The 26,745-nt window shown below is 50.0% G+C and overlaps 11 protein-coding genes across 16 annotated transcripts; 6 read left to right on the top strand and 5 right to left on the bottom strand.

The window, feature by feature from the left end:
* Positions 1–2,164: 2,164 nt before the first annotated feature.
* H257_07483 lies at positions 2,165–5,808 on the top strand. 2 transcript variants are annotated; one of them, XM_009833025.1, is made up of 10 exons: positions 2,165–2,260; positions 2,320–2,382; positions 2,446–2,565; positions 2,618–2,808; positions 2,868–2,909; positions 2,953–3,168; positions 3,238–3,294; positions 3,351–3,448; positions 3,508–3,530; positions 3,612–5,808. In XM_009833025.1, the coding sequence occupies exons 1-10, from the start codon at positions 2,194–2,196 to the stop codon at positions 3,656–3,658; spliced, it is 924 nt and encodes a 307-aa protein (XP_009831327.1). In that variant the 5' UTR covers positions 2,165–2,193; the 3' UTR covers positions 3,659–5,808. The 2 variants fall into 2 exon arrangements, with proteins under 2 accessions (XP_009831327.1, XP_009831328.1); XM_009833026.1 differs by having other exon boundaries at positions 3,508–5,808.
* H257_07484 (hypothetical protein) lies at positions 3,533–5,797 on the bottom strand. The gene has a single exon (XM_009833027.1). The coding sequence runs from the start codon at positions 5,765–5,767 to the stop codon at positions 3,878–3,880; it is 1,890 nt and encodes a 629-aa protein (XP_009831329.1). The 5' UTR covers positions 5,768–5,797; the 3' UTR covers positions 3,533–3,877.
* A 943-nt stretch (positions 5,809–6,751) lies between the features above and the next one.
* On the bottom strand, positions 6,752–8,114 carry H257_07482 (hypothetical protein; the record flags this gene model as incomplete). The annotated part of the gene is made up of 4 exons (XM_009833024.1): positions 6,752–6,893; positions 7,030–7,242; positions 7,302–7,661; positions 7,915–8,114. The coding sequence occupies 4 exons, from the start codon at positions 8,112–8,114 to the stop codon at positions 6,752–6,754; spliced, it is 915 nt and encodes a 304-aa protein (XP_009831326.1).
* A 645-nt stretch (positions 8,115–8,759) lies between these two features.
* Positions 8,760–9,734, top strand: H257_07481 (hypothetical protein; the record flags this gene model as incomplete). Its single annotated transcript, XM_009833023.1, has 3 exons — positions 8,760–8,816; positions 8,924–9,002; positions 9,052–9,734. 3 exons carry the CDS (start codon positions 8,760–8,762, stop codon positions 9,732–9,734), a joined length of 819 nt encoding a protein of 272 aa, XP_009831325.1.
* Positions 9,735–9,772: 38 nt separating this feature from the next.
* Positions 9,773–10,204, top strand: H257_07480 (hypothetical protein; the record flags this gene model as incomplete). Its single annotated transcript, XM_009833022.1, has 1 exon — positions 9,773–10,204. One exon carries the CDS (start codon positions 9,773–9,775, stop codon positions 10,202–10,204), a length of 432 nt encoding a protein of 143 aa, XP_009831324.1.
* Positions 10,205–10,529: 325 nt separating this feature from the next.
* On the top strand, positions 10,530–12,875 carry H257_07479 (H/ACA ribonucleoprotein complex subunit 1). The gene is made up of 3 exons (XM_009833021.1): positions 10,530–11,450; positions 12,037–12,194; positions 12,516–12,875. The coding sequence occupies exons 1-3, from the start codon at positions 10,542–10,544 to the stop codon at positions 12,823–12,825; spliced, it is 1,377 nt and encodes a 458-aa protein (XP_009831323.1). The 5' UTR covers positions 10,530–10,541; the 3' UTR covers positions 12,826–12,875.
* Positions 12,876–13,886: 1,011 nt separating this feature from the next.
* H257_07478 (hypothetical protein) lies at positions 13,887–15,218 on the bottom strand. Its single transcript, XM_009833020.1, has 3 exons — positions 14,694–15,218; positions 14,421–14,619; positions 13,887–14,357 (listed from the first exon to the last, which is right to left on the bottom strand). Exons 1-3 carry the CDS (start codon positions 15,199–15,201, stop codon positions 14,105–14,107), a joined length of 960 nt encoding a protein of 319 aa, XP_009831322.1. The 5' UTR covers positions 15,202–15,218; the 3' UTR covers positions 13,887–14,104.
* A 2,058-nt stretch (positions 15,219–17,276) lies between these two features.
* On the bottom strand, positions 17,277–19,438 carry H257_07477 (TKL protein kinase). 4 transcript variants are annotated; one of them, XM_009833019.1, is made up of 4 exons: positions 19,369–19,438; positions 18,681–19,292; positions 17,590–18,612; positions 17,277–17,528 (listed from the first exon to the last, which is right to left on the bottom strand). In XM_009833019.1, exons 2-4 carry the CDS (start codon positions 19,123–19,125, stop codon positions 17,317–17,319), a joined length of 1,680 nt encoding a protein of 559 aa, XP_009831321.1. In that variant the 5' UTR covers positions 19,126–19,292; positions 19,369–19,438; the 3' UTR covers positions 17,277–17,316. The 4 variants fall into 4 exon arrangements, with proteins under 4 accessions (XP_009831321.1, XP_009831318.1, XP_009831319.1 ...); XM_009833016.1 differs by having other exon boundaries at positions 18,681–19,438; XM_009833017.1 differs by having other exon boundaries at positions 17,277–18,612.
* Positions 19,439–20,320: 882 nt separating this feature from the next.
* H257_07476 (hypothetical protein) lies at positions 20,321–21,865 on the top strand. Its single transcript, XM_009833015.1, has 2 exons — positions 20,321–21,561; positions 21,622–21,865. The coding sequence occupies exons 1-2, from the start codon at positions 20,394–20,396 to the stop codon at positions 21,843–21,845; spliced, it is 1,392 nt and encodes a 463-aa protein (XP_009831317.1). The 5' UTR covers positions 20,321–20,393; the 3' UTR covers positions 21,846–21,865.
* Positions 21,866–21,891: 26 nt separating this feature from the next.
* On the bottom strand, positions 21,892–22,629 carry H257_07475 (hypothetical protein; the record flags this gene model as incomplete). Its single annotated transcript, XM_009833014.1, has 3 exons — positions 21,892–22,168; positions 22,215–22,396; positions 22,447–22,629. The coding sequence occupies 3 exons, from the start codon at positions 22,627–22,629 to the stop codon at positions 21,910–21,912; spliced, it is 624 nt and encodes a 207-aa protein (XP_009831316.1). The 3' UTR covers positions 21,892–21,909.
* Positions 22,630–23,179: 550 nt separating this feature from the next.
* Positions 23,180–26,026, top strand: H257_07474. 2 transcript variants are annotated; one of them, XM_009833012.1, is made up of 6 exons: positions 23,180–23,694; positions 23,745–24,201; positions 24,251–24,360; positions 24,440–24,853; positions 25,612–25,702; positions 25,775–26,026. In XM_009833012.1, exons 1-6 carry the CDS (start codon positions 23,231–23,233, stop codon positions 25,868–25,870), a joined length of 1,632 nt encoding a protein of 543 aa, XP_009831314.1. In that variant the 5' UTR covers positions 23,180–23,230; the 3' UTR covers positions 25,871–26,026. The 2 variants fall into 2 exon arrangements, with proteins under 2 accessions (XP_009831314.1, XP_009831315.1); XM_009833013.1 differs by having other exon boundaries at positions 24,440–25,702.
* Positions 26,027–26,745: the final 719 nt, after the last annotated feature.

Below are 26,745 nucleotides of genomic sequence, written 5' to 3'. Positions count from 1 at the left end.
CCTGAAATTTGGTTGACTTTTGTGCTGATTCGACAAATCGTTCGATCCATTCTTTGTACTGACTTTTATACCGGTAATGTAAAAATCGTGCAGTGTCACAGCTGGGTCGATCTTTGATTGTCTGCCGATTCGGTGATTCTGCTCATTCGATTGTGAGCACCCCACTCCAATTTTGAATAGACTTGACAATAAAACTATGACCAGTACTACTTTAGAAAGGTTTGAACGGGGTATGTTTGGTTGAAGGCTGCGACACTGTACAGTAGTATACTGTATGTGCATTCAAAACCTACCAGTAAGGTGATTCATGTAATTCGGCCAGCAAGGGGCCAATCACAATCATCCATGGACTATAATTGAACAAAATTACGTACTGCTGTATCAAATAAGTGTAACATTATTGAGTTTGTCGGATACAGTTTTTATATTAGCCACACTTCTAAATTTAACTATTTTAACACTCTATGTTATTATTAAGAGGTTCTGAGGATTTCGTCACCCAAATCAAGCATACATTATTCAAGTAAGTTTAGATCGGTTTCCAAGGACTCCAAGCCTTGTCCAAGTGCATAAGAACTTAATTATGGGTTGTTCACCAGGGAATTCTCTACCTTTAGGACTACAGTATTTAGAATTCAAAAATTATGAAGGACGTAGATATGCGCATTTTTTTTAATCAAATGAAAGGTGAACTTCATAAATTGGTATTTTACGTTAGGAAATTTTCAATTTTAGAAATTCGACGAGCAAATTGACCATGCGACACACAAATGATGGGACCTGCATAAAGTTATAAAGCTCGACACGATCTTCAAAATGTATGTTTTCGCAGCCTCATCGGATGAATGGGTGACGAGTTATGGCACTCAGAAAGTAGGCCAAGCTGGCCGGGATACATGAATCACCTTACTGTTAACGTAAACTAACATTGTTTGAACCATGAGCCAAAACGTGTTGCGAGCAGGATGCGTATTTTGATCAACGCGACGAAACCAAACTGTGTAATATTGTCTTTTTACCCAAAATTTGGACTTTTGTGCTGATTTGCCATATCTATCGATTGATTCTTTGTACTGACTTTTGTATGTAAAAATGGTCCAATGTCACACTAGTTTCATTCACACACTAATTCGATGTTGAATTGGGCGAACAGTGGATTTGATTGGCTACTTGATTCGTGTTGTGGGTTTTGATTGGTCCATCGATTGTCTGCCGATTGCTGCTCATTCGGAGACCAACCCTCAGACTTCGAATCGACTTGACAATAATACTCATCCAAGTCTCTTCAACTCAGCATCCCAATAGATAACTACAGTAGTACCAGTAGTACCCCAATGATACCTAAATGGTGCCACGCACTGCACCAGTTTGTGTTGTGAGTCGAAACATCAACTCATCATCACCTTTGAAACAGTCGTTACTATATGGACCAATCATGTCACGAGCTGGGCTGTGACGTGGCGTGGTGACACTCGTGAACAATGTACTCGGAGGGGTCAAACTTACGCATACTTCTGTTCCAACTTGTATGACTAGCTAGCTAATACCCATTTCCATAATTGCATCCATGCCGACTCAACTGCAATAACGTTCGCCGCGTTGACCGACCTGGTCCTGCGTCGTAGCGCAGCAGCACCCGTTGTCCATGGCATTCAAATCCTACCCCTGGCATCCACTCAATCCCGTCTGCGCCGTCGTCTGGATCGCAGCTCCAGGGATGGCCTTCCTCACATTCAAGTCCCAATGTACACGGTGGTGTTGCTCACAGTGGTGTGCGTGCTCCTCGTTGTGATGTCGCTGGTATATATACTACTTGGCCTTTCGGAGCCACAAGATGTCGCGGTTCGACGTGATATTCCGCACCAGCAGGACAGAGTTCAATGCTGCCACCTAGCATCGAAACCTCCCATGTACATGTAGAAGGGAATGGCTGTTTATGCTTTTAAGATTCAACACTATCGCCGTTTGATTGGCTATTACTACTTCCTTCGACATTCCATTCCAGCCAATCAGCAACAAGAATGGATTTGGCAAGCGTTTTGATTGGACCAATTACAGCAATAATGATTTGGTTTTTACAAAATTTAACCACCAATCACAGGGCACCAAGTACTTTTCGCAACCCAATCAAACGTCGCCATTTAACGCGCACGAAATCCTCCACCATTTCGAAAACCTCCCGACGTTGCAACAATGGATTTTCTGGTCGGCGCGGCTGCGCTGCTTGCGTTCATCGCGATGCCTCTGTCGCTCCACACTGGTACGGTACATCCTTCCAGCACGTGAAGCCCGTGCTCATGTGTGTTCATGCTGCTCTAGTAAATGAAGGGTATGTGGGTGTGTACTTTCGCGGCGGGGCGTTGCTCTCGGATGTGACGTCGCGTACGTACTCATCCGACACCATGTCCGTGACTGTACTACTGCTTACATGTGGCAACAACCTAGCCGGGTTCAATTGGAAAATGCCGTTTGTAACGTCGTGTTTCCACGTGCAAGTGACTGTTCAAACCGATCACGTCGACAACATTCCTTGCGGGACGAGTGGCGGCGTGCTCATTTCATTCGGTATGATTCATTTTCTGATGTTGTCGCACCAAGCGATGACACCATGTGGTAGACAAGGTGGAAGTCGTGAATCGTCTGCGCACCAAGGACGTGTACGACACGATCAAGAACTACACGGTGCATTACGACAAGACGTGGATTTTCGACAAAATTCACCACGAAATCAATCAATTCTGCAGCAAGCACACGCTTCAGGAAGTGTACATTGACTTGTTTGACACACTGGACGAAAGCCTGGCCAAAGTACGACGCCCCCTCGTCCTCCATGAACAGTCATGTTCCCATCAACATGGACCTTCTAGGCATTGCAGCGCGACTGTAACGAATGGGCACCTGGGATCGAGGTAGGTATTCATTCCCCTTTCGTGTCTATAATGTCATTGACAGATTATTGCCGTGCGCGTGACCAAACCCAAAATCCCCGAGAGCATTCGCCACAATTACGCCGACATGGAACTCCAAAAGACCAAGCTGCTCATCGCCCACGAAACCCAGCGGGTGATTGAGAAAGAGGCCGAAACGGACAAGAAGCGCGCGACGATCGAGGCGGAGAAAGTGTCGGCCGTGAGCAAGATCAACATGCTCAAAGAAATCGCGGAAAAGGTACATTTATAGTATGTATTGTAATTGTATTTTCCGGTTGACATATGGAGGATATATTGTTAATCGTAGGAATCGATCCAAAAGATTCACGCGCTTGAAGATATCATGCATGTCGACCGTGAAAAGGTAGAAATACATTGTATAGCTGTTATACTTGTTTGCGAGAATACTATTTTGGCCAGGCATGGGCGGATGCAGAATACTACAAATCGACTCGGGAAGCTGACGCGAATGCCGCTCGCTTGACGGAAGCATTCCTCGAATACACTCGGATTTTGAGGTACCCACAGTATGATCATATCTATATGATGGAAACCTAATGCATTGAATTGATTGTAGCCTAACCAACAACACCAAGATCTGTACGTTTTGCAATGATCGCATCCCTTCTCTGTTGTATTGATCACTCACATTGGGTTTATTGGTTGACGTGTCATGTGTAGATTTTGGGGAGAAAATTCCGACGATTTTCACCGCCAACAAGGAGTAGTTCAAGTTGTTTTCGTGGGGCGGTATTATTGTACTGGGCCGCAGTATTCATGCGACCCATCCCCACGACAACAGACGCGTCCTTGGTCGCCCATGCATTCCACCGTGAATAGAATAAAAAATCCGGTTGTCCCTTTGACTTGGTAGGGTAATGGGTGTGTGTGACGGCGGCATGGGATCTGAAGCATGGGGGGATGCCTTGAGATGTGTTTTGAACCCTTCAAACGTCGAGGGAGAGCCCAAAGGACGAGCAATCCCCGTAGTCCCAGTTGCACGCGCTGGAGTAGCACACCATGTCGCAGCGATAATCGCCCAGGAGTTCGGTTTCGCATTGCTTTGCGCATTTCGGAAGGCAATACGAGAGGGCAGCGGAGTTGCAAAAGGGCGTGTCGTCCAGAATGAGTTGACGGGTCGTGAGCAGTTGGGGGTTGAGAGAGGGGGGAAGGGCGGCGATGGGGTTGGAACTCAACTCGAATTGAACTCCTGGCAGTAGCATGACAAAGTCGAGGGGGACGTGGTCAAAGTGATTGGCACTGAGATCGACCGACGTCAGCAACGACGGAGACGTTCCAGTCACGGGATCGATCAACGGCACGTTCGTGAGCTCGTTGCCGCGCAATTCGAGGGACACGAGCTCTTGAAACGTGGCAATAGACGACGGAATCTGGGCCAGGTGGAGGTTGGACAGCGACAGCGACGACACGTTTGCCCATGCGATGAACACTGCGTCTGGAATGGACGTGATGTGCCCCCCTTCGACTCGAAGGTAGACAATGTTCGGGGGCAAGACGGCAAACGCCTGTGGAATGTGCTGGAGGTTGCTGCCCCGGATGTGAAGCACCGTCAAGCTAGGGGGCCACGTCAGTCCGATGGGGTCCAGTGGCCAGTCGGTGATGTTGGTCATGTACAGAAACACGGCAAAGAGCGACTGGAACGGTTGGAGGGCGGCGATGGGGACGCCGTGGGGCAGGTCGCACCGGCGCACGTTTAGCGTAAACAACGAAGTACCAATGTCCCTTGGGTGGATATACTCGTCCACGGTGGTGCCACGTATCCCCCGCAACGCACAGTTGAGTTCAACGTGGACGCAGCTGCAGGTCAAGTCCAACCACGGAGACGTGGCTAACATACAATAGTCGGGGCAGGGGGTGCGGAGGAAGTTGGCGGCGCCCGCACACGCGACGATGGTGATGCCCCAAGCGAGATTGGCGATCAAATACCAAAGCATGTGTCGGCGGTGGCGGAATTGCAGACTAAAACTGTCCAAGGGAAGGGCTGCTGGGGGACCGCAGACGATCGCGGCGGGCGGGGAGTAGCGCGAGGGATAGCGCGTGGACGGGGCCTTGGTGGTGACCGACTGCACGAGGCTCCGGATGGATACACAGCTCAAGCACTGGGACGCGATCTTGCTAAAGAGGTCCGCGGGGGACGACACCATAATGTACCGACCTATGAGGAGGCTCACCGTGACGAACTTGTCGTCGTTTTGAACGTGGCGGTCCAGGATGACCAGCCGAAGCGCTTGGAAAATGAAGAGCGCGATGGGAAACGCCGAGTTGAGCACGAACCCCAGGGCGTTGTTGATCAGCAGCACGAGCGACCGCCGCGCCACTGTATGCTTTGTGAAGAGGAACCACGGCGTCACGAGGCAGTACGCGCTCACGAGCATTGCAAATGACATGGCGTATCGGCGGTCCACTAAAAAGAACGACATGCGCCCGGCTTGGTACGACTGGCTCACGACATCGATCGTGTGAAACAAGGTGAGCTGGGTCGTCGGCGACATGATGGAGTTCAGGAACCGCCCGACTGGGCTGGCGGCGCCGCGACGTTGGAGGCAGCACACTCGACGAACAGTCCACGCCAACCCGTACACGTGCATCAGCGACAGCAGCCCCATGATGGTCCCAACAATGCCGGGGGCGTACGCCTGGACAGATCGTAGGTCTTCTTGATTGGCACTCTTGTACGTGACGCTGATTGAGGCAAAGTACACGGCGGACGTGACGTGTCTTGTGAAGGCCAACACGAGGATTGGGGTTTTGAAGAGCGTGGTCAACTGCGCTGACGTGACACTCGCACGGAGAGACGACCTTTGCAGCCTGCTCATGTCAATAACGCGTCTACTTTTTCGTCCTTTCGTAGCACATGTGGTTTCATGGTGAAACCGTGAATATACTAACATTTATAGTAACGATAATAGAGACCTTTAGAGTACGTCTGGTAACATTTCAAAAATAATATTCCATTTTTTGGCAAAATGGGATAAATCAAAATGTCGTTTTCAAAATGGAGGCAAAAGGTCCATTTTGTAATGTGGCGTTTTGGACCTCTTCAACGAGTAAATCCCACGTGGAATTGTTTATTGGATTTGGGTTAAACCTCTGCAAGCAAGACATCTTTCAATTTTGATCAGATTTGTTGAATTCGGCCCTAAAATGGCGGTCTGAATATTGCAATATTCAGGCAAACTCGGAATTTGACCAAATTCCTGAAATCTTCTTCGATTATGAAGCGGAAATTTGTTCGGAAATTTGAAATTCTACCTTTACCAAAGCTGGAGTTTTTTTTTTCAAATTGCCGCGCGACATGCAGCAAGGACTATCGTTGTTGATGTGCTGACTCCATTTGATTTTTTCAAGCAGCCACCGTTGCGGCTCGACTGTCTCGAGGTGTTGCAAGTGATTTTGTGTGAATGCATGGTATCAAGTTCAGACTAGTACAGTATACCGGTAGGCATCAACGGAGCGGTCGACACAGCATGCTACGAATGTTGCGTGGCGGTTGTAAACAACCAAGCGCATAACGATAGAAAGAAGTACAGGTCGGTTCAATCTATGAAGCTTCCAAATGTCCCTTCTTATAGACAGCAGAGCATGTCCGCGCCATTCGCATGCTGACGAGATTGAGCTTGTGAATGGCGCGGACATGCTACAGTAGTCTATACGTATCGTAGTCGAGAATCACCATCGAACAAACCATGCGTGGCATCTCGGCCGTGAGTATGCTGCTCGAGTTCGTCGGTTATTGCCTGTCGATGCTGTTCCTTCGGCAAGAACACACCAGCGAACAAAGCGTTCGCGCTGGTGTGCTCTTACCGACGGAACACACCACCACCGCCATGGCCACCTGCTGCACGGCATGGAACGCGGTCCATCACAAGGAACTGGAAAACGTACAGCGCAGCCATGAGTACCATCTTGACGTACCCTTGCATGTCCCCAACGCATTCGGCCCTACACCATCGAAGTGCCATCGGCAAAGTCTTCTAGTGATGTGCTCGCACCATTTGTTGTGAAAACCAAGTATGATTGACTACCACTCATATTATCTATATAGCCATTTCAACCCCCGGATTTGACTGACTGCAACATGTCTGCGACACGGTTGCAATTCCATTCCCCCGGCAGTTCCAACCACACAAGGTCGAGCATGTTTGCGATTTCCATCGACACGTCGTCGATCAGGAGATTCGAGAACGACAACGACGTCACGTTGGCCCACACTTGGAAGAATCGGTCCGGAATCGAACGGGTGGGGGGGCTGCTTTTGACGCGGAGGAAGAACAGATCCCGGGGGCGACGGCTAGCGTCTCGGGAAGTTGAGTGAGCAAACTGCCCCGAATCAGAATTGTCGTCACAGACGGAGGCAACCCGCCGTCCCAGCACCGCATCTGGCTAAACGAGATGAAGATGCCAGTTAGCCCTTGATGGCTAGCCAACGACGACGACGGGAGGCCAGATGTGAGGCTACATCGGCGGAACTCGGCAATCAACACGGACGGCCCAAGGAGGTCGCCGCGTAAAAACTCTGTCGCGTTGTCTCCGTCGACGGCAAGCCTGGCGCAATTCACGTCCACGTGGACGCAGTGGCATACAAACCATGGTGAAATCGAAAACACACACGTCGACGGGCACGGAGCCTGGCCGTATGCGGCGGTGATGGCCACAAGCACAAACCCCCACACGATGTTGGAGACGACAAACCCTTGTAGGAACCATCCGCTGTGCCGTCAAACATGAGCAGGTGCATGAAATAGGTGACTCCATGAGTTCAAGCTACTCGTCTCGTGTGATGTCGGGTGCAGGGATGATGTGGGGGCTTTGGGTATGATGTAGTTGATGGCAGGCAGAATGAACACCGTAAGGGGGGAGGCTATGGAGAGGACGAAACCAAGGATGTGTTGAAGAATAGGACGAAGGGCGCGCTTGACGAGCACAAACAACGGCGTGATGAGACATTGAGGCTCACTCGTACAAGATGGACTGGCGGTGGTTCACGAGGTACCTTGACATGCGATATGCTTGGTACGACGCACACCCCATGTCGACGTAGTGGAAGAGCGCGAGCTTGGTTGATGGCTGGAAGTAGGGCGAGGTCTGTTGGATATGAAGGGGGGGCTTAGGGGGCTGGTGGGACGGTTTTTCTTGCGGTACATGAATAGCCAAAAGCCCCATATATATGGAGCAGTGCTAGGCTGGCTTGGATGACTGCGACGAACGAAGGGGCGTACGTCTAGGCTGCTCGAAGGTCAGCACTGGAGGCTGTGACGTAGATGAAGCATGAGATGGCGTAGTACATGGCACATATCAAGTGTTTTGTCCGCTCAAGAAGTATCACTGGCGGTCGAAGGGCCGATCACTGTGGAGTGACAACATGGGACGGCGGCTGGACACAGGTCATCCGCAGACTCTCAAATCCTCTTTTGTTGGCTATTTAAGACCCGTGAAACGGCATGTATGGCGAAGTGGCTGCGCAGGACGCCTGCCAGTCTCGTTTGACTTCACGGTGCGCAGTCGAAGGCAAGGTGCGTTGGACCGTAGTTTACAGGCGTAAATCAATGTTCAAGCAATAGTAATGCAAGCGGCGAAAGTCGTTACAGTACTTGTAAATACCTAACAATAACCCGTCTATCGGCGATACCTTGAATGACCAGCTACGCTTTGGTTGGTCAGACACAAGTCAGATTTTGGAATGGCAAGGATTGGTATTATTGATTCGTTACGTATGAATTGATGATGACTTTCACGAATCAAGTGACAGGTCCCATGCACCGTTAACCAAGCGACGTACTCATTACGATCCTTTGAACAGGTCGTGCTATGTTCAAGCTGAATGCCCGTGGATGTATCGACCTCATGGTGGTCGTGTATGGCAAGGTAGAGAATGACATTTCAACCGTGTGAGCAAACGATTCGGTCAATTCTGTTCCAAAGTTTGCTTCGCCAAGTACCTCAATGGGACACGAGTGGCGTGGCGTCGACAGCGGGAGAAATCGGCCAGCTGGCTCGTGCCTGGCCAGATGAACACTTGCCAGCCAACGAGGCAAGGAATGGACGGTCGTGGTATTGAATCGCCATTCGATTCGTCAAGTGCTGGCGGCTCGTCGTGCAGTGACGTCATCATTTCGACGCCCTTCGTCCGCGACTCGAGTCGTTGAAGTCACATGCCCGACGTCGGTACCAGGTAAACCCGTCCAACGCCCAGCAGCGAGTCAAAAGCGGTTCCCGTCTCAAATCTTCCAGGCCACCGCCACGTCGACGAACTCTCTTGCTCGAGATGAGGCTGATGATCCAACGGGTCCCGTGACGCGTTCAACTCCAGCAAAACGGCTTTGTCCTCCAACGACACTTGTTTCCGTGGCCGTTGACGATTGGCAGTTTGCCGAGCCTTCTACAGCCAAACCAGTCGTTCGACGACCGACGGCAACGGACGCCGAGACTACGACGACGACCGCGAGCTCCCTGCGCCACCTCCACGAGTGGCCGGACGGGTCCACGCATCGGTTGCCAAAGAACTTTCAATTCCCAAAACTGTCTTGCGATGACTTGTGGGAACGGTGGCTCCGTGGTTGGCCCGAAATGAGCATTGGACCGTACCGGCATCTGACTCTAGACGACGCGTGTGGTATGAAGAACCACGAGAGCCTCAAGCGGGCGCAGCACGTCATGACCATGTTGACGGACGCGGCCGTGTCGGCTGGTTTGGTGGTGTCCTCCGCCTCTCTAGCGCTCCTCCGTACATCCGAACTGCAATCTGTCTTTGCCGCACCGTTCTGGAAGCTACCGTTGGCATGAGGAAAGCCCCAACTCGGAGCAACTTTCGCATCGTGTTCATGGAACTGCAAGACCCGGCACGGCCGCGGACATTTGCGTGGCAAGACGGGAGTTCTCGCCGGTCACCCGAACACTGGAAGGTTCCCAACTTGAATTGCAGGAGCATTTGGCTTTGTTGGTTCATGGACGACTCGGACCTCGGCATTTGCCCGTTCCGATTCCTCACACCTGTTGACGTGACCAACTGGAGATGCCTCGCCAAGTACAGACACGTCTTGACCACCCTCGTGCAGATTGCTATCGACAGGCAGTTGGCGCCATCGGAAGCCGCCATCGCCACGTTGTCGCGGCCGCAGCTCAAGGCGCTATTTGTGCCGTCGTTTCGTGTGCTGAAACTTGGTGTTCCAATGGAAGTTATGTCTGAGATGGACACGAATAGCATTGCTGCCGTCCACAAGGTGTTGACTTCCACCGACGCATTGCATCCATGAGACAACGTTGAACTAGTTCTACTAGTAGTAGTATGTACAAAGTACAAATGTCGAGTGTCTTGTTTCATTATTCGTGTGGACATTGTACACTGCGCCACGACGATCTGTGGCTTCAGTTCTTTCAATAGAGTAGACAGACTACTGTTGAGTAAGTATTTACAAACTACCACTGCATGCCATGATGGACGGACATTTCACAAATGTGCAGGCTACAGTATCACCTCAAATGTTGCCAATTGAAATTATCCGAGTTTTTTATCCGGTTAATTCGACAGGCGATTGGTCGACAAGCCATTGGTGGTGCGCCAATAATAACTCGCCGTCATGTTAGCTTCCGATGGCGGACACGGAACCCAAGATGAATGCCAAGGAACGGCGAAAGTTGCGCCGCGCGGCTGAAGCCCCAGCCACACCCGCTGTGGTGGACGTCCCAGTGAAGAAGGATGAAGTGGTGGTTGCACCTGTAGCGAAGGTGAAGGCAGAGATTGTTGTCCCTGTCAAGAAGCAGGTCAAAGCGGAGAGCTCGGCAGCTCCTATCAAAGCGAAGTCACAACCGGCACCAAGCGCAACGGCGCCCTTGGTTGCTGACGTCAAACCTGTCAAATCCAAGACAGAAACCAAACAACCGCCCAAGCCTGTCGAAGAAGACTTTATCCGGCTGCCATCCGTCGCCAGCACAACCTCCAGCACTACTACGCCTGACGAATCCACTGCTGCAAACTCCAAAGCTCGACGACTCGCCGCCCGAGCTGCCAAGCGAGAACGAACCGACGACGCGACGGGCACCGCGGACGACGCCGCCATCCCCGCCAGCACCGCCAAGGCCCGTCGGTTGGAGAAGCGTGGCGCCTCTCGCTCTGCCAATGACGCATCTACGCCGACGAAAAAAGTTGCCAAGCGCAAACTCAAGGACCCAAATGCCAAGAGCATCCACTTGACGCTGTTCCTGGGGCAGCTTCCGTACGACGCAACCGAGGACATGATACGCAAGCATTTCCACGAGGCCGGCGACATCAAGATCCGCATGCTCACGGACAAAACCACCAAGAAGTTCAAGGGCACGGCGTTCATTGAGGTTGCGGACAGCGCGGCACTCGGCGCGGCCCTCAGCAGACACCACAGTCTGATCAACAACCGCCGCATCAATGTCGAATTGACCGCGAACGGCGGCGGCACCAAGTCGGAACTGCGTCAGACGCGGATCAAGGACCTGCGCGACAAGCAAAAGGTCAAGCAAGTCGAGAAGGTATTGTCTTTCTTTTACCCAAATTTGAACGTATGTGTTGATTCGCTACATCTATTGATCGATTCTATGTCGTGACTTTTGTATTCAAAGATCGTCCAGTGTCACACTAATTTCATTCATACACTATTTCTCGATGTTGATTCGTCGAAGAGTGGGTTTGATTGGCCACTTGATTAGTGTTCTGGGTTTTGATTGGTTTTGACTACTTTTGTGCTGAATTAACGCCTAAAGTACCTATCGATCGATTTGTTGTACTGAATTTTGATTGCCAAAAGGTGTCCTGTGGTGCTTGCTGTCACACTAATTCAAGTCACACATTGGTTGTTTCCTGCAATTTGATTGGCTCAATTATTCTGCGATTCTTCTTCTGTACATTTGGTTGCTCCAGTTTTTTAAGAATAAACACAAAACTATCTATTGTCGGGGGTGCAATCGAATCGCGCCGACCAAACCGATCCACAATCGATCTGATTGGTTGAATTTCATTGAGAAATGGGTTTTGATTGGCTAATAATTTTTAAATTCCAACGAGAAAACACGCCACAACACGAAATTTCATTACAATATGAACTTATATGAGGTCTAGGTGCAAGCGTTGCTGCAAAAGCACGTGGATGACCCGGCATGCAAACTGGTACAGGAAGACGTCGACGAGCGCATGACCGACTTCCTCTCATGGTTCGACTATGACACGGCCAAGCTCGCGCTCGACGACTTCAATCGCTGCGTCGGCGACAAAGTTTTGTACGTTCTTGGCCTATTGTATTATGTTTACTCGATAAGTGGTAGATTGTGGGCGAATATAGCATTCATTTTAGCCAATCCGTATTGCAACCTGCATTCTTTTCAGCCAATCATACAACTTTGTTCGATTTCACCAATTTCCGCTAAACAATTGGCAAATATGGGCGAAAAGCTCTGGCACAATCTCTAAACAGTGGACAAAAACAGAATATGTTCTTTATTTTATGACTATTTTCTCTGCGTTTTAAAACCTGAAAAATATCTGTGTATTTTGAACGACCAACTGAAACGTCATCTCATTGGCTATATATTTGGGCGTAGGAATCGACGGGCGTTCTTCATGGGGATCCTCAAGCGATTCCGCACCACGGACGGCGTCGAAGACGAACGACCGCCGAAACGATCCGACTCGAAGCCCCAGGGAGGTCGGGGACGTGGTGACTTTGGCGGACGGGGCGGCGGCGGATTTGGAGGCCGAGGGGGTCGCGGCGGTGGCGGGTTCGGCGGCCGGGGAGGAGGTGGCCGTGGAGGCGGCGGGTTCGGCGGGCGTGGCGGACGAGGAGGATTTGGCGGACGAGGAGGAGACCGCGATGGTTCCCGTCCGCCGTTCAAGCGCACCCGACGAGACTAATCACGTTTATAATAGGAACTACACTACCATAATAAATCAGTTAGCCGTCATATAGTATTGGTGACTATAGTTTGACACGATAGGGTTGGCAGTACTACTAGTACGTAAATTTAGTAGTACTACATTACCGATATGAATCGCAGGATATGGGGAGTTGACTCCATGTCTAGTTACTAGTAAACAGTATTGATTGGCCTCTGATAATGACACAGCCGACAACAACTCTCTCCGCCTTGGTCAACACCAGGGGTGGTGAAAAATATAGTATTAAAATTAATTTTAGCTTGTCAATATATAATTTCAATATAGCGTCGTTCGGAAGCACAAGTCATAATGTTATTGAAATTTGAACAACCGAAAAATTCAATATTATTTCTGACTCGGTACAATTATTGTCGATATTTTCGATAATTCTGACCTAAACGATGGTAACAAGCCAAGGCTTTGGCGCGTTGCATGTCGGTTTCACGATCAGGCGGTGGTGGATGGGCCCTGGGTTCAATTCCTGGGATGCGCCAAGTTTTTCCTGAAAATATTAATATTCAAACTCATCAAACTCGTCACCCCCTTCAACCTCTTCGTCCGGACTTGTGCCGTCAGCACGGTGGCGAAGAAATTTCGGTGCGCAGAGTTCACGTGTTTGGCAAGGTTTTGTTTGGTAGCCAGTCGACTTCCTGATGGTGATGACGGTGGATGTCGCGCACCGGCGACACTTGAACCGAGTTACAATTAAGTGAACAAGAGGTCAATTTGTAAGTGAACAAGAGGTCTCTTGTTCAGTGACGAAGTTTCAAGTCAGAACGTGGAATGCAGTGCTTGCCAGTTTTGGGGTCGCGGACGAAGAAGAGTTTGGGTTTGGGGAGTACGAAGTATAAGGGCGCTTTACCGACCAAACCCATCCACAATCGATCTGATTGGTTGAATTTCATTTAGAAGGTTTTGATTGGTTAATAATTTTGAGCTCATCTGAAGTAGCCAATCAAATCGATTTAAATTCCAACGAGAAATACTTTGGAAGTATTCTTCCTTGGACCAAGTTTATGAAACTCGTGCTGCAACCATTGAATTAACTAGGGTGTGACTTATTTTAATCCGAATTATGTACTAATTATTACTGTTCGTAGTAAAATGCAGTAAAACAACTACCTATATCCAAATAGTTTGGCTACGTTTCTGGCTTATCGGATACTCGTTGCTTTGAGAATCCACGAGTTTGTGAGCTAGTTGCCTAGCAACACTGCCGCGTCAGTCAACATACAAGATGACTTTCGAGGGTGATTCAATCGCGAAACTGGGGAGTCTTCTTGGACGTCATGGCCGTAAACGCTTCGACGAGGTCTTCGCTCTGCAACATGGCGGCATTCCAGTGCTCCACTTGCCGCAACGAGTCGTCGGTCGTGTGGTCGCGGCGGTACTGGATCGTCTTCTTGATGCCGCGGATGGTCACAGGGCTCTTGGACGCGATAGATGCCGCCACGGACGCCGCGTGGGCGAAGAGGGCCGAGGAATCCACATGTGCTTCCAGCACCAACCTGCCACACCATTGCAACGATGAGGGTATATACGTGGGAGCGAGGAAGCCGGCGGCGATTTACCCGATGCGCTCGGCTTCGGTACCAAAGAACGATCGACCGGTGTACGACAACTCCTTGGCTCGCTGCTCCCCGACGAGCAAGGGAAGGCGCTGCAACGTCCCGACGTCTGCGACGATGGCCAAGTCGATTTCCTTCACGGAAAAGTCGGCGCTGATGTCGCACACCCGCAAATCGCACGCCGTGATGAAATCCACCGCGCCTAGTACAGTCCAATCAACATGAATGTATACATATATTTGTATGGCAGTAGACGGCAACATGATGAGCGTGTACCTCCCCAGCAAATGCCGTGTACAGCGGCAATGACCGGCACGCGACTTCGCTCGGGGGCCGACACAATGTGCTGAAAACGGCGAATGAGTTGCATGAGTCGTTCTCGCTTTTTCGCATCGCAAGGAATAGTTCCCATGATCTCTTGCATCGCAGCAAACACTTGCAAGTCCATGCCGGACGAAAACCCGCGCCCTTCACCTCGAATCACCACCGCGCGGACCGACGGGGTTGCCTCCACTTGCTGGAAAAACGACTCGAGTTCGTTCCACATCTGCATGTTGAACGCATTGAGCTTCGTGGGTCGATTCAAACGTAGGTTCACAATCGACGGGTCGCTGTCGGCAAGGTCGTCCGCCAGGGAAGGGGTAATGGTCAACGTGTCGTAACGAGTCTCATGGAGAGGCGTCGCCACATGCGGTTGGATCCAGCTCTGAATGAGCGCCTTGTCACTCCTATGCCGTACTTGCACACATGGACGCACTACTCGTTGCATGGAGCGATGGATCATCGCGGAAGATCTGGGAATAAAATGCTGTTTCATCAACATATTATGAATGTTATCCGGATCCGAATAGGACTTCAACTCCAAATCACACTATATTATCCTTCTAACACTATTATCAAAATTGTCAATCTTTTGGATCTTTAATGCTGTGGAAACTATGACTCGCATGCATCAACTTACCAGTTCCCCCCGACAAGTAGTGAATCAAAGCGCGTCCGCATCCAGAAGTAGTTCCACCTCCATCCCACCCACCAAGCCCTCGTTGAGAATGCACATGTGCATGTGCCTCAAGTCATTGACGATTCCTTGCAGCACCTTGTGCTTCCTTTGCATGCGGCCTGCAGCTCAACCTGGCGGTTCGTTGCATTGACCAATTCATGTTCGGCAGTAGGTAGATGCATTCTGCCTGCAGCCATATTCTCATTCCACTGTATTGTTCCCCTACACAACATCAAGGAACTCAACCAACCGCACGGCGGTCCACGTGTGCGTCGCGGTCACATCGGCATCCCACGAGCACTCAGACAACCCACATCGTCCCCATTGCGCGCCGGTACAAACCGACACCATGCCAGCCATGGAGAGCCTTCCGCACATCCAGACCACCGACATGCAACTTGCAACCCAGACTGACAGTGTATTTACGTTGGCCAGCACCGTTTTTTTTTTCTTTCTTGGGTGCAGGCTACTTGCACCCTATTTACAGGGTGCAAGTATTACTAGTCAGTCCCACACTATATTTAACATCTCTTCGGCTACAACGTACTCGTACTAAATTTATATAGCAATTACCGTCGAGTTTGAACTCGATACAACGTTACCCCCCGCCCTCTCCCCCCTTCGATCCCCATCATCTACCAAGCAATACAACTACCGACTACGAAGACGAATATGCTCGTCGTTGTACACGACTTGGCCCTGTGTCGCAGTTGTACATGGACGTAGGGTGGCTCGCCAACGTCGTCGGATCCATCCGTGTGTAGGAGCCGCACATGCACCTGTTGTCGTTTTCGTGGAGCTGCATCTTGAGCCTGACACGGAAGCCACGATTCGATCTTGGCCCCATCTAGCCTTACTTGTCATTGATGTCGTCTTCAGGCTTCGAGTGACTAGTTCGTAATAATAGGTGCACTTTGCCTCGATCGAAGAGATCGCTGCAGCCTACTCCTTGTTTTGTGGTCGTGAGATGCCGACGCATGTATTCGAGTTCAAGCGAACGTAAAAAACATTCAAACCACTAGTGATTGATTCCTCACTGTTACGTCAATTTTCATTGCCAGCTCCCGTACGTCCCCATCGTAGCATCTACGACTAGTTGGGGTATATACTAACTAATCAAAAGCTCTTACTCGATGTGCCATCGTTTGGTGCTGTGGGTAAAATATGCCAACGTCGAGCGTCGAGCTCAGGCGGCCCTTAGATCCCATTCGCTACTACACCTTTGTAACGACGATGTTTATATTGTGTTTTCCAGTGACATTTCGTGGTTTCTCGTTAGAATTTAAATCGATTTAATTGGCTACTTCAGATGAGCTCAAAATTATTAACCAATCAAAACCTTCTAAATGAAATTCAACCAATCAGATCGAGGTTTGGTCGATGTTCGATTGCACCCCCAAATATTTGTATCAAATCGACAATAGTCGGATGATATTTATTTGCAACGATTATTGACTTGGCTACGAAGTGTTCAATCGAATATCTCCAAATACTTGTCGCTGATTGGCTACATTCTTATTTTTCTTTTTACTTTGTGCTTTCTGCGTATCGGATATACGACCGCGCAGAATGGGGATTTTTTTTTAGCAAATTCATAACATATTAGTACTACTAAGCTTACTTCGCTTATCGACCCATGATAACGTTAGTATTGTGTTTCACCATAGCAACTCCATGATTCTGCTGTCCACACGTTCGACTCCATGACGCATTGTGTGTGGTTTAAATAAATAAATATACTGGCCTACAAATAATTAATAGTACTGTACTGTACATGTTTAAGGACCCGAAGATCTTTTACTTATCCTCTTTTGTTTTGCAAATACAATCGACTTGTATTACTACTACAAAACACACAGTAGGGTATATAACATATATATTTATCTAGGATGGTTTTGGTTACCAGCCTTTCCAGAGTTCGATAAGGCGAACAATTTCAATGGCTGTGGGTCGGTCTCGAGGGTTCGTTGCTAAGCAACGTTCAGCTAAATCCTTGATAAGCTTGGGACACGTGTCATTGAAGGTCGGGCGGAGGCCCATCGTGGTCACGCGCTGGACAATCGTCAAAGCCGGCACGCCTTTCATGTTGGCGTACGGGATGTTGTGCGTGTCTATGTCACATTGCACCGTGAGAATGTATGTCGACATGTTTGAGAATGACGGTATGTGTACCGAGTTCGTTCAAGACACACCCAAACGAGTACACGTCGGCGAGCTCCGAGTACCGATGCCCGCTGAGCACTTCGGGGGCGGTCCAGTAGGTAGTCCCGACGCCCGCGGTCATGGTTTCATCGGTCGTTCGCTCCTTGGAAATGCCAAAGTCGGACAGTTTCGCATCGAGCTGATCCGACACGAGCACGTTCTTGGCTTTGAGGTCTCGGTGGATGATCTTGTTGGGGGTGAGCGCGTGGAGATACGCGAGTGCCCTGGCGATGCCCACGGCTAGCACGAGCTTGTCATCCCATTTGGCCTCTTGATGCGCCGCCAGGTACGACCCGAGGTCGCCGTGCTGCATGTACTCGACCACGCAGCACAAGTTTTGCAGCGTATTCCACGCAAACCCGATAAATGTGACAATGTTAGGGTGACTCAACGATGCCAAGAGACGGATTTCCTCGGCAAAGCACTCGAGCTCCTCGACGTCGTTGCGCTTGGCGTCGAGCACCTTTTTGATCGCAACTGTGACACCGTCCAAGGACCCGACCCACACCTCCCCGAACGCGCCCTTGGACACCATCCGCGTCTGCACGACCGACGAGTACGGCAGCCGCCGCGAACACAGGTACGGATCGATCTGGAAGTTGTTGAGTTTCGACGAGTTGGTCTGGATTGGTTGGTGCTGCGCAGCGCTGGACCTCGGCTGGCCAGAACTGTGGCGGACGTCGCTGGTGTACGGGGCGGCGGTGGCGTGCCCGTCTGTGGCTCGGCGGCGGCGGCGGAGAAGTAGCAAGCACCAGAGGCCACATGCGAGGAACGCGATGGCGCCGGCGACGATGCCGACGATGGCCCCCGTGGCCAACGAAGGGGGCGGCGGAGGGATGGGGGTGGGGCCTGTTGTGGTAACGATGGGGGGGGGTAGGGTCATTTTAGAACGCGCGATGGCCTCTAGCCAGTCGTTCATGCGACTCGATGGACTGGGCAGACACATGCCGCTGCCGGCACCTTCGTACACTTTACAAGGAAGGACGAGAGATCCTAGGATGGAAGGGAATAGGAAATAGGGAAAGATCCTAGAAACATGGCAGGAAAGAGAGGGATCATACCGGGTTGCTTGGTTGGGCAAGTACCCCACGGCCACTCGCCGTCGTACTTTTCAGGCACGGTGTGCACGGCAAAGATGAGGAATGGAGGTCCGTCGGTGCTGTTCCACTGGTGCCGCATGATCACGGGGAACGGCACGTCCGTCGGCGGTAGGCCATCTTGAGCCCACATGCTGGAATGACTGCTCTTGGACGGATTTGTTGGCGCCACGGCGCAATTGGCAGCCACGTCCAAGTTGACGCCGTTCGAAATGTTCTGACGCACATACAAAGCACTGCCGCTGCTGCATTTGATCACCGTCGTGGACTGGTCTGTGGCCAAGAATGCGTCCTTGGAAACCATGAGGTTCTCCATCGTGGCGCCGGCAGGCGTGCTCGTGCCAAGCGAACAACGCGTGTACACCTGCTGCAACGTGGTAGATCCGTCGTTCAACCGCACAAAACCCATGTCCCACAGCAGCGCGCGTTGCGCCAACGACGACAGGTCTTCCCACTTGAGCGTCAGCGCAGTCAGCCGTTCGACGACGGAGGCCGGTGCGGGACTGCGGACGGCGGGGACGGAGGTAAGGTTAGCGGCTTCGAGAAGACGGAAGCGCGACACGTAATCTGTGCTCTCTAGCCACGATGATGGCGATGGTGGGGTCGCCATGATAGTTACGAATGGCGTCAACGCTGAGTGAGTTTTTCGCACCTGGGTGCTTCAACGATCCATGACCGCCGACATGTCTGAACGTAACGTTGTTAACACAAATAATTCCAACGTTTTAAACATCTCATTAGCGTGACTTTACCATGTTTCAAACGTTTTTTTATGTTTGAAACACCGGACTGATTTGCAAACAACGTTGTTTTACAAACGTAAAAAACCAATAGATGGCCCGAAAATCGACCCCTTAGTATTTATACGATTGCTCAACACATAAGACGATTTGGACGAACTTTCAACTGTAGTGTTATAGAGGATTGAACGCGCTACATTATATAAGCAAGCTTTAAAGGATTTGATGTATTCTTCACCACGTTATTTCAGGTCAAAGTCAAAATTGTGAATTTTGTGAGATCAGTTGATGGCCCTAAATTACCCAGTGAATACACTATATGTCGAAACAGTGTTTGGACTGGTAATTTTATTGTCGATATGAAACGTATTCACTAGCGTTTATATGTAATTTAATAAATTTCGCCATGAAAAGTGTTTCGGGCCATTCCCTAACCTACTGGTTTTTTACGTAAGGTGAAACTTTGTCACTTTGTAGAGGCGTGGCCATCGTGATGGCCGCTTTGCCGTGATGGGTTTGTCACAACGACATACGTCGCACATACATGTAGTACAGTAACGTAGTATGATGGAGGGAAGACGACGAGATCGCACCAAGTTAGTTACACACGTGGACAAGCGCGCCACCATTTCTGCATGACATCGTCGTCGCAACCTGCAGCATTTCTGCATGAGATGCTGCAGGTTACGACGACGATGTTGGCGGCGGCGTCGAAGAAAGTTGTCTACGCGGTCGCGGGGTTGAGTCGCGGGACATGGCCAAGACATCAACTGCGCAATGCTACACCTCGATCAGAAGGGCCGAGTTTTCCGAGTTTTTTCTGGAAATGATGTTAATGGTGACCTTTGATTGGCTAGGAGTGGTGGATTTTAGCCAATCCTGTGAATTGTATTTGTTTGTGAAAAGTGGGAAAAGTCGCTCAAGGAAATATCACTCGATGGCGTCGACAACGACTGGTGCAGCGCGCCAACGCCGTCGCGGTGTCAAGGAGCCCAATGACGAAGGCACCGTGTCCGAGCCAGAGTACAATGAACTTCGTCGTCGGTACGACGCAGCATCCAAGACACCTCCTGCTGCCGCCGAGGACGGGTCCGAGTCCGAGTCGGACACGGCGACGACCGACAAGCCGTTCCGCGAGCCGCGATGGAACTTCAACGCCAAGGAGAAGAACGTGACGCTGCTAGTGGACGAAGACAAGGCGAAGAAATGGTCTAGCTTCAAGACGCGGACGCTGTACACGCTGCTCATGGTCGTGGGGTTCCTCGTGATTGTGTTTGGGTTCCACCAAGTCGGGTGTTGCGTGCTCGTGTTCTCCCTCCAAGCGACCATGTACGCCGAGCTGGTAAGTCTCATGTTCAAGCAGCAAGTCGAAAACGAGATGCCCAAGTTTCGCCGGCTGTACTACTACTGGTTCTTTGTATGCGTGTTCTTCGTGTACGGCCGCGCGCTCATGCCGCACTTTGAAGTCCACGAGTTCGACACGCTGTTTGGGCTGTACTTTCTCGAAAAAGGGTTTGTGAACAAGCATCACACGGCCATCTCGTTTGCCCTGTACGTCGGCGGGTTCGTCTCGTTTGTGTTTTCCCTCCGAAAGCGCAAGCATTACAAGTACCAGTTCTCCCAGTACGCGTACTGCCACGTGGCGCTGTTGATCATCGTGGCCCAGTCCACGTTCATGATCTCCAACATGTTTGCCGGTCTCTTCTGGTTCCTTCTCCCGTGCTCGCTCATCATCGTGAACGACGTGTTTGCGTACATTTGCGGCTTCTTCTTTGGCCGGACGCCGCTGATCCCGAAACTGTCGCCCAAAAAGACATGGGAAGGGTTCCTCGGCGCGCTCGTCGTTACGATATTGTGGTCGTTTGGGTTCTCGCGCTTCATGCTGCAGTTTGAAATGATGATGTGTCCCCAAGTGGGCTTCCACTTGGGCGACTTCAAAGGATGTACCCCTACCGACATTTACACGCCGCAAGTGATTGCCCATTTCCCTTTCACCGTGGCGCCGATCCAGTTTCACATGGTGTGCTTTGCCGTGTTCGCGTCGATTGTGGCGCCGTTTGGGGGGTTCTTTGCCTCGGGCTTCAAGCGTGCGTTCAAGATCAAAGGTATATGACTCTTACCACCAATCGTATACGAAAAATGGTGCTCATGTTGTGCTGTGGTAGACTTTGGATCGAGCATTCCCGGGCACGGGGGCGTCGTGGATCGCATGGATTGTCAAGTCATCATGGGCATGTTCACGTATGTGTATTACACGAACTTTATCCAACGGCCCGATCGCATTTCAAGTGCTTTGCGCATGCTCGAACGGTTAACAACGGACGAACAGCTCGTGGTGTTTCAAAGCCTGCAAAATGTGCTCACCGAAGCGGGGGTTCTAACAGGATAATATAGATTGTGTCAATAGAATAATGTGTTTTTTGCGTACCGCAAGATGACGCTTGGAACCTTGGCTACATCAAACGCTCGACTTGACTCTGGAACGCTTTGACATAACTTGTGTCGGAATAGATTTGAGCTGCGTGGCCTTGAAGGCGGCATGTCATTGTGTCGACACTTCCAAATGCTTCCTCGAATGCTTTTACGACTTCGTGCTTTCCCAGTTCATACGCATCAACCACTTTCGCCCGCAGCTCTTTCAGCCTCTCCAATTCGCTCGTGACATTTTCAATCGATTCTCTGAAACTGCACTCGTACGATTCTTGCACGTGCCTACAGAGTAGGGAGGATGATACACTGCATCATGGTTGATTCGTACATCAACTCTTTCTTTTGTTCTTCGAGGCGAGTCGATGTTTGCTCGATGGATTCGTTCAGTTTTTGTGCTTCTGCGATGCAGCTCTTTTTCGACGTCGTGAAGATGCGTTCGATGTCGCTCTGGAATGCTTCGGAATATACTCGAACACAATCGCGCTGACCTTGTTCCTTTTGGCGCACTTTCTAGGTATTGGGGGTATGAGGTGAAGAAGTAGTATTGCATGTTGCTCTACCTTTTCAGACATGCGCATGAACACTTCCTTCATCGCGTTCATCTCTTCCGTCAGCCCCTCCCCTTCCACGACCTTCAACCCAGGATCATTGTCCACGTACTCGTCGCGCTCCCGAATGGTATCCTGCGATTGCGAGACGTCACATGCATCTTCATCTTCGTCGGAGTACTGAGGCGACCACATGTCTTTCGAGCTCGTGAATTGAACACTGCCTACGGAAACCAAAAGATCGCTTTCGAGTTGGCGCGTTTTTTCAAATTTTCTCTACGATTCATTATAGTATACAGTTGACAAGTTAATAATATTGGGTGATTTGATTGGCTAATTGGACATGTGACTTTGGCAATAACGTTATTACTCCTACGTAGTAATACTTCGAAGTACTAATACGTGGTTGCTGTAGTTCCAACGGCACTAGTACATCATACTAGTAATACTAGGCCAACAAGACATTCCCCTTGCTGAGTTATGCATCACTGGTAAAGCTCTGCCGCTGCATTATGTAGGCAGTGTCACAGTACTGTAGATGTACGGCCACGTACATGTTCGATGACAAATTGACAACACACACTCCAAGTACGAGTACCAGTAATACGGTATTCGGTTGTAACGTAATCCAAAAAATACACGTTAAACCTACGTTTAATCTACGCTAAATGCTAAAGACTCATCATGTACTCATCAACCTCCAATACCAAATTATTCGCACGTTTTAATATGCTGACGGTTAATACTTTTTCATCGATTGATTGCGGCACACCACCATCCTCCCAATCCATCGACGATGGCGGAGTCGGTTGCCAAGCAGGCCGGCATGGAGGGTAACTTGCAGCGTCATGTTGCCCCAACCAGCAGCTTGAACCTCATGAAACTTCGCACGTTCGTCATCACATTCACGACGTACGCGACTTTCCACGTCGCGCGTAAGTCGTTTAGTTCGATCAAGGGCGAGCTGAGCAGGGAGCTGTGGATGGTTTCGTCCTTGACGAGTCAGTCCAACATGTATGGTCTCATGGACATGGTGTTCCTGGGGTTCTACGCTGTCGGGTTGTACGTGAGCGGCATGCTGGGCGATCGATTGGACCTTCGCAAGTTCCTCGCCGGTGGGATGGTGGGTGTCGCGCTCGTGCTCGTTGCGTTTGGTGTGGCGGGCCTAGCGAACATCCACTTCTTTTGGTTTTACTTGGTGCTGTGGGGCATCAACGGCGCCGTGCAGTCAGTGGGATGGCCGGCGAACGTGGCGATCATGTACGTTGTACGTATCACATTTCCCACTTTGACACTTCGTCCTCCATAAGGTCCCGTTGGTTTGGCCAAGGCGAGCGCGGCTTGGTGCTGGGACTATGGAGCAGTTGCTCTTCGTTTGGCAACATATGTGGCGGGGCCTTAGTCAGTATATTGTACGGACTCGCCGACCCTACCCTGGCGTGGAAGCTGGTCATGTTAGCATCTGGCTCGTTCATGTTGATGCAGTCTGCCATCGTGTACGCGTTTCTCGTACCTGTTCCCCCCAAGCCTCATCTCCACGACGACACCGACGTCCAAGAAGCGTCGTCCAAGGCCGCCATCGACGAAGATGACATGTGTGCGCCGGCAGGCATTTCGTTTTCTAGAGCATGGATGATCCCTGGCGTGGCGTCGTACGCTGTCGCATACGCCTGTGTCAAGTCTGTGTCATATTCGCTCTTCTTTTGGGTCCCATATTACCTCACGGCGGCGCGGCACATGGACAACGCCAAAGCGAATTTGTTTTCCGTACAATCTCGTGATGACACGTTATCATGATTCTACATACATTCTGTAGATCCTGTACGACGTCGGCGCCCTCGTCGGGTCTGTGGTCGGGGGCTACGTTACGGATCGAATGGGCGGCCGGCGATCTCTATACATTGTATCGTCGCTTTGTCTAGCTGGGTACATACACTACAGTTGCAATTCATGTCCAGCACGTTGCTACTGTATCCCATATCATCGATGCATATGATGTGCTTAGACTGGACATGCAGTTCCTGTTTGGCGCGACCGAGCACATGACGGGCATCCTGCTCTTCTTGACGGGGATTCTCATGGGCGGCCCAGAGATGCTCATCACGACCACCATCTCGGCGGACCTGGGCACGCATGCGTCGCTGGCCAAGAACGCGCAAGCGCTGGCGACAGTCACCGGCATCATCGACGGCACCGGCAGCATCGGCGCCGCCCTGGCGCAGTATGTGGTCGGGCGGATCGCCAACTGCCACTCAGTCTGCGAAGATACCGCCTTGACAGACCTGACTCCTCGGGTGTGTCCCACTACATGTGCGTGGGACTCTGTGTTCTTCATGCTGCAAGGATGTGTCGTCGTGGGTATGTTGAGTTTGAGTGGGCTGGTCGTGCAAGAGACCCGGGCGGCGTGGCACCTACCAGGGTAAGAAGAGTACTCATTATTGGGTCGAGGAGGCATGGGTGGTTTTACAGGGCGGGTCTGGATGCCACGAAATATGGCATAAAATTGCCGTTTTTCCAAGAAAGTTGGCAAAATCGAAATATTCCTACTATTTTCGAGATTTCGTGCGTCTGGATACAAAACCAACGTTCAATATGCCATAGTTTTGTTGAGATTTGGGTATTTTATGGCTCATAAATAGAATAAACCGATTTGGTCCAACTGTTTTATATCATCGTCACGTTGAAGTCTTGCACTTGAATTGGACATCGAAGACTATTTCTTCCAAAGTTCAACTGACACACACACAACCTTTGTAGGTTCTTCGTTTTGCCTTTTTATTCATGGGATGATTTGACACTTTGGGAAACTTGCCTAAACGGTTTATGGCATCCTTTTATGGGGGGGGTGGCATCCAGACCAGCCAGCGTTAAGAATAATCATAGCCGCGTTAGAATCTTACTAATGGCATCGTAGTACAGTGTGGGAATGATATGGTACAATCAATCTCGAATATATCTCTCCCATTGGTCAAAATATGAAAATTCCTTGTCTCTGATTGGCTACAGTAGTTTCTCGTTTTAGTTTTTGACTACTGTCAGTACCAATCTCGCAAAATCGGGACATTTGTACCGAATTCGTCATTCTTCAAAGAGTAGTTTGTCTGTATTTTAGTATAATACTTCTGTACTTGTCCATCATAATGCTGGATTTTGTCATATAACCCCAATGCAATGTAGTAACAAATTACAACACCGTCCAGTGCTCCAAAGTGACGACGACGATGAAGATGCCAGTCTTTGGCACGAATCCAAGATCTCAGGTCCAGATGTAAGTGATTCATATATGCAAATTCTTTTATATATATATATAGTTAGATGGATTTATGAATATTTGACTTAGACACCTGGCTCCAGTGCAAGTTGTGGTAGCCCCGTGTCGTCAACTACCGCCGACGACACTTCATCCGAGGCAGGCAGCCTGAAACATAGAGTATAGCCAACCATATCGAAACAACCCCTCAGTGTCCTAGTACACTATTTTGCCTAAAGTTGGACGAATGCCCGATGTATTTGGCCGTGCACCCGATATATTTGGTGGTGTAATAATTAGCCATGTGCCCGTTTAATTTGGCACACTGAGGTCGTGTGCCCGTAGCCACGTCCCCAAGCAATTGGCCATCTGCCAAATTAATTGTGTCGTGTGCCCAATGAAAATGGAATAACTCAAATTAAAAATTGAACTCGATATAAACAAATGCAGTCGAAATGAAATACGCAGCATCCTCGTTTTGACATCGCATACCAACTTCCATGTCGTCCGTAAAGTATTCGAGGCGCAGAGCGTATCGATTCAAACGGTTAGCATCGACCCCTATCCAAAAGTGTAAGAAATACAATAATGCTGCAATAGTTAGCGTCGATAACGTGTTCTTCAGCAATACGCTCGAGATATTGTCCTTTCAAGCACTAACTGTAAATGTTATAATTTCGGTAGATTCGACGAATGACGTCAAATCCACCTGAAATCGTCGAGACGTCATTTTACTTGAACTAACAGATATACTTACTGTCACTCCTCTCCAATAATGTTGAACTCTTTGTGAAATGGAGAAGGATTTAGCTAATCAGAACACCGTTAACGTCAAATTAGTGTGGAACTCAATTAGTGTGATACCAATTACTTTTTTACATACAAATTTCAGTACAAAGAATCGATCGATAGATTTGACGATTCAGCACAAAAGTCAACCAAATTTTTTGGGTAAAAGGACAATATTGAATTCGGAAGTCATCTCAACCCATGCATGCCTATGAACGCCGCTAGTCGCTCACATAGGAGTGTCTTGATGTGGGCTGTTTCATCCACGACCA

This window comes from Aphanomyces astaci (genome assembly GCF_000520075.1).
Source record: "Aphanomyces astaci strain APO3 unplaced genomic scaffold supercont1.15, whole genome shotgun sequence".
In the NCBI taxonomy this organism is placed as follows: Eukaryota; Oomycota; class Saprolegniomycetes; order Saprolegniales; family Verrucalvaceae; genus Aphanomyces; species Aphanomyces astaci.
This window is presented reverse-complemented; position numbering and strand designations above follow the sequence as displayed.